Genomic DNA, 14522 nt, shown 5'->3' on the forward strand with positions numbered 1-14522 from the left:
AGAGGTCCAAACTGCCTGTGACTGAGACTTTTGCAGTTTCCTGTTGTGGCATATGATACAATGACAGAAGATATGCAGGACAGCTAATCCACAGTGAATATGCCGCTCTGTAAGCAACAACTGATCTTATTAGCAACCTTAAGGTAATAAAAGAGGACATGTACGTCAGCTAGATACTTGATTTAAGGTAAAGCACTTAACGGAGGAGATGTGGGAATGACCCTGCTGGATTTGTTCAGTTCTGTTGGTTACTGTGAAGGTACAGAGACATATCAGCAAATTTGCAGTCTCATATGAATTAGCATCATAGAAAGCAGCTTCCTCTACCTGTTGTTCCAAAAGGACCAGGCAGTACCTTCAATTGTTTTATCAGGAGAGAAGACCACAATATTCCTGGCAGGCATTTAGCAACTCTGCACTCTCCTAAATGTAAAATTAGTCTTACCTGCTTGATGCAACTCTGCAAACCAGCCTGAAGGATTTAGCCCAATTCCATAGGCTAATACTGGTCACTGACACTGGTGTAAAGTGCAAAGCAGCTGCCTCTGCCCCTTTACATTGATGGTAGCTTCCACCACTGCAGCTGAGAGGAAGCCAACGTATGACACAGCTCTCGCCTTCCTTAACAACCTCTTTTCAGAGCTCTGCACCCAAGTTCAACCCTGTATGCAGGAGGCATCTGGCTCCCAAGCAAACAACAGCTACATAAATCTTCCTGCTTCTGGTTCTAATGCCATTAATTGGTACTCAAACATGTCATATTCCATTAACTGTACAGCATTTTCTTGTGCTATCATGGGCTGGCAGAAATTTACCCAGGAGACCTAATTGTCCCTCAACCCTCTCCCCGGCTCCTGTCCCAGCACTCAATTTGGATCCAGTTGGTTATACTGCTCAGCAGTGCCTGTGGCTCCCCAGGGCATGTAGCTCATCAAAGACAGGCAACTCAGGAGTCCTTCTCCCTGGTGAGATGGGATGGTATAGGCTCTGTGTTGAGCACCGAAGGGAAGAACCACTAGAAGAGCCAGGCCTGAGGAAGAGTCTGAGCCAAACATCTATGCTGTTGCACTGCTAATTCTGCATGACCTCAGGCCGCTCGGGAGGAAAGCAAGGCTACATTGCTGCACTGTCCCTGACCGTATCCAGTGGCAATTTATTCTCTGTGTATTCTATGACATTCTCCACTAGTGCTTTGTAAATGTGTCTCTGATGACTTGCAAGAGATGCACATAGTGGGACCATCTGACGCTGCAGCTGACCTGCTGAGACCACAGCTTACTATGCTGCTCAGCATCATCTCTCTGCTCCCCTGTACTCCTTCCTCTCTCTGTACTCACCTGTTCCCTATCCTGAAGTTGCGTTACAGAAAAAATCATGGGTTGCAAGACATTTTTCTTCAGTGTGCATATTGGATAACAGGTAGGTGAACACAGCCAAGAAGTCCAAAGCAAACCCAAGGAATATTCAATTATAAATAAATCTCTTCACTACTGGCAGCACATCCAATAAATTTCGACAGCAACAGTTTTAGAATCCAAGTGGGTTTTTTTTGTACACACACACCACCCCACCCCACCCAATAATATTATTTTGGCTTAGAAATCACTCTAAAATTCAAGTTACGGATATTACCATAAATACGTGGGTCTTTATCTACTAGCGTTACTAGAAACAACAGTCTCAAAGACAGCATCACTGTGATACTGCAGGCTTCTATTTACTTTCTAGTAATTGCCATTATAGACACACCATTGAAACGAAGTAATTTAATTTGCTACGTATTCTGGATAGAATGGGGCATTTGTCAGTCATTTAACCACGCCTAATACTCTTAAGTCAATCATCTCAACCTTGAGCTAAACAGCCAGAGAAGAATAAAAATCTAACAGAAGTTCACATTAGTGCAGTGTGTAAATAGGAAGGCAACCTTGTCCAGATGTTCACATTGGCTGATCTGCTCATTGCAGTCAGTGGACACAGAGCCCAAGGTAAAGCGTAGGGTTCTACACTGAAGTAACAGGTGAAATGATGAAAAATTTGAGCATCCTTCTTGAGCACACTTATCTTGCGCAGAAGTCACAGGGAACTGCCATTTCTCTAGCTATAGCTCAAAGAAAAATACAGAACAGACTAATTACAGCCATAAAAGCCTTATACTTGCAACAACCATTCTCAGATGCATTTCTGCACACTGCAAATATTCTTGCAAATTATCTGCTCTTTGCATGACAGAAACCTCATGAACTCTTTGAGATGCATCCTGAAGAGACTGTCCAGAAAGACAGGCCTCCTGGGAGCTGGGTGGGAGTGCACAGCGCAAGCCACCAAGCCGGGGGACAAAAGCTCCCCCAATGTCCAGGAAACCAATCACCCAACACACAGTGAATGAACAGCAACAAAAGTCCAAGTGCAGCAGAGGAAATGAGCTCCTCCCAGTTACCCAGAAGGTGGAAGAGGCTGCAACCACTGTTGATTGAATTCTTCCTCAACAAAGTGTAATTCTCAAGTTCTTTGGTCAAACAGGGAAGACTTACTCTTTACTGAATAAAGGCCTAACTATCTGTAGTTCACTTCCCAATAAGAACTCACCTGCCACCATTCAACATGCCCCCAAAAGCAAAAAAAAATAGTAATAATTAAAAAAAAAAATCCAACAAATATAACCAGTAGTCTAAAAAAAACCCAAGAAACTCAAACATCTCTTGTACTGTGCAATGGGCCAAGCTTAAAAGATATCCTGATTCAAAACAGTGCTTAGACACACACATAAGATGGCTGGGATAAGCCAAACAAAGCCAGTTTCTAAATGTCTTAATCTTTACACCAAAATAGAAGTGCCAGAAAAAGAACAAAACTAGTAGATTATAACTAAAAGCTGCCTGCAAAAGTGAACAGAAGGACTAACTGACCTGACTCGAGATTGGATTTGGGTCTTAATACCCTCAATGAAATTGCTCGCATCGCGTTACAAGAGAAATGCATTAAGCTGTTTTAGGCTGAATCATTGCACAGCCCCACAAATACACAGAATATTTTGTAGTAACTACTAAGGAAATATCTAGCAATAGAATACACTTCCAGGTTCACTGAAATGTGTTCACACAACAAAGAATTGCAAATGCCTGCCAATTGCATTGCATCAGCTGTCAAAATGCTGCAGGAAAACGTATAGGGAAGCTCAAATAAGGTAATAACCAACTCTCAAATTTTAGTGTCTGAAGAAAGAAAAACATTCTGACATATATTCCAAACTTCTCCTTCACAAGCACAAATGTCATCAGCAAAAGATACTACATACATTTCTTGTTAACTGAAGAGGAGCTGGAATTGCCCTGCCTGCAGATAGGATTGTTTACAACCCAGTAAGGCAAATGAGATGCACAGACCAGGAAACCTTTGTTCAGTAAGTTGCAGCAGGAGCTTAAGCATGTGAGCGACAAAAGACCCCATTTAGAGAGGTGATGTCAAAGGCAAATTTTAGGCCTTTGTATAAAATGCAAGGATGTTTCTCTGTACAGCGCCCGGCCCTGGTACAATGACAGGAAGCCCCCGTGTTCGTGGGTTGTGTTAGCACAGTGAGCAGAGCAAACAGCGGGTTTGCCGGAGGAGGATTTTCTCGCATTACCCTGCCTGAGAGTCCAAAGGGTTGTCGTCACAGATCTCCACCGTCTTGGGTGCAAAACCCCCGAAACACAGCTGATTTTAAGGGAGAGGCCCCTGAGCACTATTCCTACTGCTAACGCGCCGCATCTCCCACTCATCCACTCGTCCAAGGCGAATTGCAGGGAGCCACTGGCGCATCGGCGCTGCGGTGCCCTCCCCCCCACCGCCCAAGGTCCTGCTGCGCCAGCGATGCCTGCTCCAACAAAACCCACCCCGACCAAACCCCCGGCCGCTTACCAACATGGCACTTACGGTTTGAAAGAAAAAACCATTCCTCAGCTTGCAAATCCCAAGCTGCAAGGGGGACCGTCTGTGCGACCACGGCAGGCATGGAAGAGGAAACCCCTCCTCCACAGATGCCCTATTTATTCACTGCTTTAGCATCCCGAGCAGGGGGGGGAGGCTCGCCCGTCCTCCTCCCCGACCCCCCGAGCTGGGGAGCCACTGTAGCTCTCCCCCGTTTTAACCCCTACGTTTTGGGTTGGTATTTTACCTGGCAAATGGCCGCATCCCTCCTCAGAACAAAACCACCAGAGCTTTATTCTGACACAAGAGAATTAGCACGGGAAGAAGCGCACGCTGAGTGGCCGCCCGCGGCTGGTGACAAAAAGGTTGCAGGCTGGAGGCTTCAGCACCGAAAAAGGTAGATGCGGTGCTCATTTCTTGTGCGAAAGAGGGACTGGAACCTCAGACCCAGATGATTTGCAGGAGTCAATTTGAAGCAAACACAAAAAAACCCCGAGAAAATGTACATCCACGCACAGGCACCACGCACACAGATGTATCCTTACTTCCCCTGCGTTCTTCCTTCTCGCCTTTACCGTTATAGATACCAGCTATTTAAGTACGAATTAAGTCTCCCACACACTAACCTGTCCTCCCTTTAACCTTCCAGTGCAGGGGGAAAGCTGCCAATGCAAGTAGCCTGTTAAGCAGGAGGACAAAATAACCCCTAATCTTCATTTATGCTATCATTTGTTTATGGAAAAACACGCTGTCATGATTTTTGTGTGTTATGACTGCCAAAGATCACGGGGTGGGAAAAAAAGGGCGGAAGTCAAAGAACCTTGATTTAAAAGTCACTCCCCACCCAGACAATATCAGGAAAAAAAATAAAGAAGTTATGATAATCCCACCAAAAATGCAAGGAATGATTTTGAAATCAAAGGTTTTTCAGTATTCAGGTAATCTTGCGCAGACCTGTATTGGCTTGCCAATTGCTCACATTCGACACACGTCAGGATAAAAAGTGGCTGGGAAGACACCACACACTGTGAGAGGGCTTCGAACGTCTGCTCAGGTAAATCATGGCCAGTCACCTCGACAGTTTAACCTGAGTATGGTCCAGGGAGGTTCAAAAATCCATTTGAAATGTTAGGTCTGAGAAGGCAGGGAAATAACCTTCCCAGCTTGACAGGCAGGCACCAGGAACGGCAAGAGCATGCAGAAGGCAAGGACTCCCCTTGCGCGACCAGCTCCCCCCTGCTCCCGGCACACCTCAGCACACATTGCATAACCAAAATAAACCCAACCATCCTGCCTGATACGATAATCAATTCCGTCACAGCTTTTGCACTGAAGAGAAACGTAATCCATAAAGGACAGGGAACCTGGAGAACACGGAAAGAAAGCAGGCACTTTGCGAGTGAGATTTCAAATGTATCGATTTTTTTTTTTTTTTTTTGCACCAAAATAATTACAAGAATGAGATTTTACACTGGTACTGCCACAAACCAGTATAATTCTGCTGAACATAGCCACATCATTCACCCGGGGGCCTCACTGCAGCATACTTTGCTTCCCTTGCCAGGCAATACCAATCTGCCGCAATTTAAAAAGACCTTTGGACTTGGAGTGCACCCACACGGACTGTGGGCTGCCTGTCCGCAGCTGCGACAGGGTAGGACAGCACACCAACGCGTGGTGCCTGACGGTCTGCCCTGTCAAAAGGTAAGCAATGCGGTGGAAAATAAATAGAGATCAGCTGAGAGGCGGTATGAACTCACTCACTCCCCATAACTACCAAGCTGGGGCCTGCTGCCACTGGAGCAGCTATCAGGGCAGCCCAGCCATAGCGAGGGTGCAAGGAGCAAGGGGAAGCACAGAGCCACAGCTCACTGGAGCTCCCCAAAAGAAAGGAGCCCCTGCACAGCACAAGGTGGTGTCACTGGAGACCTTCAACTCCCTCCTGTTTTACTGCAACCTCAGCAGTTTCGGGCTGTTCGGGAATTTCAGCCGGGGCATGCAGGAAACCAGCTGAAAACACCTTGAATCTCCCAAATTAGATGTGGGAAGGATAGGGCTGGCTTTCGTTGTGGCAGTTTAAGACTCCTGGACTCTGCAATGAGAGCTGTAAGGTTGCAAACACAGGGAAAAGACCTAGTTGCCAAGGATTCACGTCTAAAAGAATTAGAAGGCACATTTGGCCTTGCTAGCTTACCTGTATTTTCATGCTGTCATTAAAGACCACAGTCATTTGAGCCCATTCCTACATACACAAAAATACGCCTTTCTCCACAAGGCTGAAAACATGGACCTGACCCACCAAGTAAGAAAATACATCACACTGTGCCTACAGCCAGAGCAGCTGAGAAACGGCATCCCCCTTCCACAGCTTCATGGCATTGGTTGCAGGATGCCGGGAGGTACAGAAATGCAACAACTGTTACTGCAGGGACCAGCCTGCAGACCCAAAACTGCAGGAGGCAGCCCCCTATGAAGCTGGTGGCTTTAATGAAGGCTCAAGCACCATCCGAACATTTTGCACAAGCCCAGGCAGCGCAGGCACCCTCCCGCGACACATGGGTGCTCCTCCAGTCTGCCAGCTGGCACAGTGCAAACACAGAAACGCAGAAAGAAAACGCTTCCCTGCTGGGCTGGGAAGCAAAGCGTAGAGTTAGTATCAGTGGTGGATGAGCCAGAGAAGGACACCGAGGGACATGGCTGTGCACAACACAGTTCATCGGCAATTCTTGCTAGTTAATGCATGGCCAGGGAATGCTGCTCCAGACATGCTGGGGATGCAAATCCCACTCCATGGGGTTTTGGCTGCCTATGACCCGCGTGCAGCCTCTGCGCTCTCTCTCCTACTGTTTCAAGCCTTCACTTGGGTGTATGTGCAAGCACGCAGTGGTTTCTTCTGGCAGAGCGCTGCTATGAGGCTGGTGACAAGAGAACAAAAGCAAGAGATTCTCTGTGTCCATTTTTACAGTCAGCACAATGCTCCCTTTCTGCCTGTCAGTATGTTTGCATTCCCCCTCTATCAACAGAGACTTCAGCGTGAAAACCTCCCCTGGTAAGAGTATCTTCCGAGCCGAACAGAAATTCATTTGTTCTCCTTTCCAGGCATGTTAATATCTTGATGGTTACTTTATCCAATGAGAATTAACATTTTGAGACTTTTCCAAGTTTGCACCAAGCCACTCTCCAGTTGCAACGCATACGGCAAAGCTTTTGTCGCCACACAAGTCGAGCACAGGCATATAATGAAAGTGTTAAGTCCTGCAAGTGCAGCCATATGGCAAATCTGAGCTTGTCACCATGAACTAAGAGAATCACTTCAACGACTAAATGGAGAGCTCACCTAATTTGCCCATCTGTCCCAGGACGTTTATTGGTTTAAAAAGGTGAAATAAACTAACAGGACAAATGCTCTGTATTGATACTTTGGCTCGAGACTGGTTTGGTTTCATGTTGGTATCAGACAGACATATACCGGACTACAGAAATAAAACGTTACTTAGGTTGCAGGGTCAACCACAGAGACACTAGAAACCACAGAAATGAAACTGCCTATAAATCGCAGTTAGACTTTCTTGTGGATACGGTTTATTTTATACTCTTTAACCACAGGATCATAAAGTGCTTGTCTACTAGGAAGATTCAGCACCCAGGATGGAGGATTGGCTTCAAACACACAGCTATTCAACGTACATTTCCTTACATGTACTTAGTGCACGGCTCTGTAGTTTATTTACTGCTCAATTCTTGGCCTGCCATGAAGACAGCGTGAGATTTGGTCCTTGCCCCTGTAACAGACAGCCACTGGGTGCCAGGGAAGCCGTGCAAGTGGGCTGTGGTGCACCCGCCAGCGCAAATAAAGGCAGCAGCTGGTAATGTGTTTAACAAAGTGCTGAAGTTGTAATACTTGTCAAAAAGAAAAGCTTCAAGCAGTCACAGATTCGGCACCCAAAAACTCAGAAAATTTCCACTTCAATTCACTTGCTGCAGCTACTGATCTGAAAAGCCAGGAGCAAAACCACCTCCTCATTTCATGGAGGTGCTGTGAAAATAAGTTCCTACATGTAGTTTTTTCAGGATCAAGACAAAATTGCCTCCCCACCACAGTCAAAATTCATCATTTCCCTCCACGCCAAACCCTCTAAGGCCCTCCAGCAGTTCTTCCATCCCTTTTACATTCCCCAAGAAATGAAGCTGTGCCCAACAACAAAGTCTTTGTCTGGGTATGCTGCCACGGCATCGGTTGTGCAGCACTGCAGCCTGTTCTCCTCCACAGGGCAGCAGTGGGTGTACAGCTCCTGTACCATGCCCTACAGGCTCCAACCTCCCTGGAGCCAACCCATCCTGTCCACTGAATGAAAGTGGTGACGGCGGATGTTTGAGATCCTGTGAAGATGTCTGGATTGTGACGGCTTCAGGCAACAACGTCAACATGAATTTTGCCACCACTCTATTTTCACGTGCTCTTTCAACACAGCTTAAATACAGGTGGGTTTTTTAAGTTTTTGCAAAAGTAAACTGAAAAGGCAGGAGTCAGTGTACCAGCATGGGGCATCACAACCCATGCTCACAGGTCATCTCACCTCCAGCCCAAGGCTCTTTGCTCTGCTCCACTCCCCCATGAAGAGGCCAAACTTGTGTCATATTTGTCATCAGTAGAACTGCTGCCTCCTCCCCATCGCCTGAGCTTAAGAGAGGCTACACAAAAGCACAGGAGAAGCCTCCCCTTTAGTGCCCTAAAGCACACCTGCGAGTGAGGTTGAAATTTCAGTCAACTGAAGTCTAATTTAATTCCACCAATGTTCAGATCTCAGCAGCAAGCCACCACCAGTGATCTCGAAACAAGGCTGCAAGTCGCAAGGTTGTAAACAGGGCAAAATAAACTCTTAGGAGCATACTCGGATTCTATTGTCAGTGTCTAGCCTAGTGGTTATTAATCACTGAGCAGCTGAGAACAGCCAAGCTGTGAGCCAAGCCCAAGCAAGGTGGATGCGCTACACTCATGCTGCAAAATGCTGCAATACGCTGAACCTCTGTTAGCATTAAGTCCAAGAGGACCAGCAGAGCCTACTGGTCTGCCTGATAACCTTGGACCACTGAGGGAACTGCTTAAAACCACGCTTTGTCAGGTCCTCACAGTTCATTACCCTGGTCCCGAACACAGAGACAATGGAAATCACGAGTAGAAGCTGGTATATTCCAGATCTTTTGGGGTAAGAACACAGCAATAGTCATAAGGCATCACACCAACTCCCCAGCCAACTCCCCAGTAGCTACAATATCCACTTAGATATGCAACACTGGGAGCTACGCTGATGCAAATCCACATTAACATACCTCAAAGCACCACCATACGCTTCTCTGAAGACGAAGATTTAAGACATACCAGGAAGATAAACAAGTGCTCTGTTGTCACAGACTACTTCAATAGGACTGCCAGATCTCTTTAAATATCCCATCAGTTCTTTAGCGTATCTTCCTAAAAATTACTAGAAATGTGCCATGGTTACCTCAGTTCTAAAATAGTGCATTGCAATCTGCATTTAAAAATTGCTACAATTCGAAACTAACATACATCACAACAGAAATGATCATGTAAGTGTTTTAAAAGTTGTATGTTACCGTAAAGCGCTGTTGTGAAAGTGAAGCTTCTTTCCTACACCAGATCAAATACACAGACATCTTGAGAGGAACCACTGTGAAACTATCTGCAAAGTGTTAGATCTTAAGGCGGCAGCTTCTGCTTAATCATTCATGGCTCATGTGTCACCATTAATTCAGATCTCATTCCTGATTAAGATCCAGCACACTTAGCACTTTGTCGTCACAGCACAACCACCCACTTCATCTGCCCCAAATGTTAACTGAGCAAGAGAGCTTCTGCAGCCCCAGAGAGGAGGTGAAACAAAACCTTGGCAGAGAAGTTCAGACCAATACTAATTTGGTGTTAGGCTTATTATTTCTGGATTACTAATAAACTAAGGCATGCAGTGAGACCAGCTCGGCATCTTCCTCCCAAGCTGTGGTAGAAATTCAGAGATAATAGTGAAATGGGATCGTCTCAGTAAGGCTAATACTAAAATGATCATGATGTTCTTAACTCAGTCAAGTATAAGATGTTTAATCCTTTAAGAAGTAATTGCCTAGACTATGCAGGTTTTTGTTTTAATTTCAACTGATATTGCTTTCCATTTCACCATTATGCAAATGATTCTGAATTTAAAAAATAAACTTGTATGGTCTTCCAGTCGTTTTTAGGAAAGAGAGTGAGTAAAGAAATAGCACTAATTACATACGCTTTTGAATGTAAAAAAGAACACTGTCTGCCTACAGAGACAGGTCAGGAATCTAGTCACAAATTCTGTGCATTCAGATACAGGGTGAGAGAGAGGCATGTCTTACACAGGAGGCTCTCCTAATGAGCCAAATAAACACCCACCATACAGCCTTAAAATTAAGTTGCAATTCAACACAAGCCACACAGAAATAACTTAGACTCTTCCTTTTACATAGCTCCCATGATTAAAATTATATTTTATATGAATTCTTACACCCTGCCCTCTACCTTTAGATAAATTAAGATATTTGGTGTCATAACACGCCAGAAGGCATAATGAAAAAGCATTAACTTCAGTTTAATTTGATTGTCAATAATAAATTTCAACAGAACTGAAAAGTTGTGTCAGTCTGTTTCTGACAGTTGAGGACACTAGCCTCTGACCTTTATCTCATATAAAATATTGAAAATAGTTTTCTTACCGTGCCCCAATGACATCAAAGAGATGCTGCCAGCGATCATTGATTTTGTTGAGTTTATCATCTATTTCTGCAACTCTGCTCCTGTTGCTAGCCTTGATTAGCTGATCGCCCATTTGTTTCAAGTGAAGCTTATTTTCACTGAACAGGTTTATTTCTTCCATGTAATCCTGAAAAATACACACAAACATTGCTTCATTTCTGGGCAAAACAAAACAAAACAAAACTATCTGTTCCTTTTCCCATGTGTGTGATATGAAGGCCGGTTTGACTTGTCATGGCTGAGGTTTCTATGTTACAATACAGAACTCTTTCACTTAAAACAAAACAAAGAAAAAACCTGAATGGAAAAGCATTCTCACAATGAAGCCACGATGAAAAAATAAGCAGCTTAAAGAATTACAAGTGCCAGGAGTAAGTACCCTAAAAATAGCAATGTTCTAAATTTGTTTTCTGTTTTCCTGATTTAACATTAATTTTTTCAATCAAGATACCTCAAAAGAACACAAATTCAAGTCTAGGACGGCTTTATGTTGCTAGTATTCTTATCCAGAGTAGACCTGGGATTAGATATTGAGACCTTTAAGCCATGGGGAGGAACACCGCAACAAAAAAATGGTCCGGTTTAAAATCAAGCTAATATGAAAGTATAAGAAAGCACTAACTGCACCGACTATCAAAGAGAAAGGTCAGAATTAGGCTTTATTGTTGGTTGTGGTAACTTCTTGTTTGCTTGGCATAAGGCCCACCCTGTCCTTCCATCTTTTCTTTGCCCTCTAACTACCAGTATTGTAACCGCTGACCAGGTGGAGGCGGTGAGCGCAGCAAGACGCTCCCAGGGCGTCACTGATCCCCAGCAGGGAAAGCCCTGAGCAGAGCTGTATGTGCCCGTATGCCCACCAACCCCAACTCTACAACTCACATACATCACACTCCATGCCTAAATGCAGTCAGGTGGCATTTCTGTTTTGCATTACTCTCCGAGTCTGAACATCAAGATGACAAGAATTGAGGCTAGAAAAGATCATCTTCTCACAAAAGCCTGCACGTGCTGGTTTTATATCACGTATCGCTTCCAAGAGGCAAGGAAGAAATAGGAATGGTGTCTCTATAACGAGCTATCAGACCGCAATTGAAGAAAAGTGGCATTACTACTTACCTTCTGCAATTTGTCTATCATGTCTTCAATGCTAACATCTGCAGTCTGCAACACTTTGCTTTCCATTTGTACCAGCCAGGAGCACAGCTCCTTATTCTTTTCATTGAACACAATCCAGGCATTGAGCCTGTCCTCGATCTCCTGCTTACGCTGAGACACCTATGGATAAGCACACACACATTAACTACTGGCAACATCTTTCTCACAAAGGAAACCAGCAATTATGAGCCTTCTAATTTCTAGTCTGCATTTGATCATATTCCATTTTCCAGGAGCAGTGATCAAGTATCTCTAACTTGCTTTTCAAAGCCAGCAAGCAGATTGTTATTACATCTTATTTTGGATAGCGGGGCACAAACATTTACTAGCAAACACCAGATTCTCTCCCTCAGAAGAATTAAACTGAGTGACAGCTTTATACATTATGAGCTTATATAAAAATTGAAATATTACTCAGTGAAAATCTGAAAATGCCAAAGAATCACAGAACATATAGAGTGAATATAAAATATAGAACATAGAGTGAATATAAAATATAGAACATAGAATGAACATAAAAATATATAATTACTACATACTGCTCAGTATGGTCTCACATATAACACAAGGGAAATAACACCTAGGTCAGTTCTCATTTTTCTGCAACTGTAAGAGAAACTTTGCAACTACTGACTGCAATTATTTTATCTCTATAAAACCCTCCCTCTTTTCTTTCCATTTGCTCAACAGTTCTTGGAGAACTTCCAAAAAAAAAAACAAACCAGCATCAAGAGTCTATCCTTTTTATTGAAAACTATAGATTTTTTTTGCTCAGAATTACATTTGACAGGACAGATAAACAAATTGTTTACAGACAGGGAAATTAAGGTCTGATACTGCCTGAACCAGCAAAGCTAATATCACCGCTCCAACATCACAGAAAGAAGCAGGGTCACTCTTCTACTAGCTCATAGTACTTATTCCTAGCCTAGAGGTCTTGAATATATATTTGTATTAATTTATGTACTTTGATGGATTCTTGTGCCAAGATGTATGGGACAAAGGAAGTGAAAAATGGTACAAGTTCTACTAAAACAAAACAAACTCACCAGTAAACTTTGCGTAAAAACTGAGCATAACTTTTGCTTGCCTTGGCTGCAAATGGCTGCTCTAAGTACCACCCCAGGGCAGGAAACATTCCCTCTTCACATCTAACATACTGCCTTATACAGCATGTGACTCCTCAAAATGCCATCACTGATTCTTCTAGACTAATTTCTAACACTACTTTGTACGTCAGAGTGAAGTTTAAGTGTATAGTCTGGAAGCAAAACCAGAACCACGTAACACCAGGATCAAAATAGGAGGCACCAAATGATCTCCCACTATATTTCTTTTGTCCTTTAAATTCTGACTCTTTTTAAAGGAGGGGATGGGGAGAGGAAAGTGATTTCTAAATCCTTGATGCTGATCTAAGCAAAGAGATGAGGCCAAAAGCACTGTCTTGGTATACAGGGAAACAATCTCCAAGGTTCTCAATGGGAAGAAGTCTGCTGGAGATCCCAGGGATCTTAGAAAGTCTCCCTAAGAGGGCCTCTGCTCTGGGATGATCCCTCATACCCTCAGCCTCAGAGGTATAAAGGGTAAATCCTTCATGCTTCCTCTACCACCTGCAGCATCTCCCATGTGTGGAGACGAGTTAACTTGGTCCATGGAAGAAGAAACTATGCATGTCAGCAAAACCATCGTTAAAATCCTGAAATGATCCTGACTCCATTTTTCCCTGCTAAGCATGGGGCAAGGCAGGATTTTAAGAGCAGGAAGCACCTTTTAGCTGGCTAAACAATACAGTCTGGGGGTAAAACAAGAATGAGCCAAAAAAATCCTAGTCAAGCTTCTAGGAACACGAGCCCCTCAAGCCAGGCCTTGCTTTGAGCAAAGCCTAGCTTTGGTCTTCAGACCAGCTGTCCCGGGATACCAGCTCCAGTTTTGCATCCACAGCACGATGTGGGATCAATGTGGGCATTCCTGATGGAGGCTAAAAGAATATCAAGGCCCAGGCATCCAACCCATTCACTAGAACAGGACACTCACTGGTATGAGTTAGTTAAATCTTTGACCTACATGTACCTTGCAAGGGCTGCTATGTAAACGCTAATCCCTTGAGTGCATCTGCTCACTAAGTGTGTTTGTGTCCCTGCCCAGGCTGGCACAGGCATCTGGCTGCCCCGCTCCCATGGCCGTGACAGCTGCCGACGCGTCTCACTCTCAAAGGCTTTCTTTCACCTCTCTGCATTTATACTGCAGGGTTGTTTTTTTTGGCTTTGTTTTACACACAATACATCTTGACTCCTCTAATTTGTTAGCCAAAACAAAGCAGTCGTGCTAACAGCAGAACCGACAGTCTGCTTTCCTACTCTCGTGTCCAGCGCTCAGCATCAGTGCGGGCTCCCCAGAGGCTCATTAGGGTTGTGTAAACATTTCAGTATGTCCCTCTGCTGCAGCACTGAATAGATTCCTCCCACTACAGATTTTTGTGTGCCTACCACGGTCACATTACTGTCACCCCTTTCTTCTCTCCCAGATAGACTGAACTAAATGTTGTTCCCCTCCGGAAATGAAAATAGAAGTTTTAAATACAATCTGAACTTAAATCACTACTTGGATAAACTGTAGTAGGGTGCATATGAAAGATAGCTTAATTTTCAGGGCTGTTCACCACAGA

At 44.2% G+C, this 14522-nt stretch overlaps 1 protein-coding gene across 4 annotated transcripts in view; it reads right to left on the reverse strand.

The window, feature by feature from the left end:
• SYNE2 (spectrin repeat containing nuclear envelope protein 2) overlaps positions 1 to 14522 on the reverse strand; it is a 190906-nt gene that overhangs the window by 19607 nt on the left and 156777 nt on the right. For all 4 annotated transcript variants that reach the window (XM_063333544.1, XM_063333541.1, XM_063333543.1 and 1 more), the window contains 2 exons: positions 11819 to 11977; positions 10663 to 10829 (listed from right to left, as the gene is read on the reverse strand). In XM_063333544.1, coding sequence (XP_063189614.1) covers positions 10663 to 10829; positions 11819 to 11977 — 326 coding nt within the window. The remainder of the gene's footprint in view (positions 1 to 10662; positions 10830 to 11818; positions 11978 to 14522) is intronic.

Source organism: Chroicocephalus ridibundus, chromosome 4 (genome assembly GCF_963924245.1).
Source record: "Chroicocephalus ridibundus chromosome 4, bChrRid1.1, whole genome shotgun sequence".
NCBI classification, from domain to species: Eukaryota; Metazoa; Chordata; class Aves; order Charadriiformes; family Laridae; genus Chroicocephalus; species Chroicocephalus ridibundus.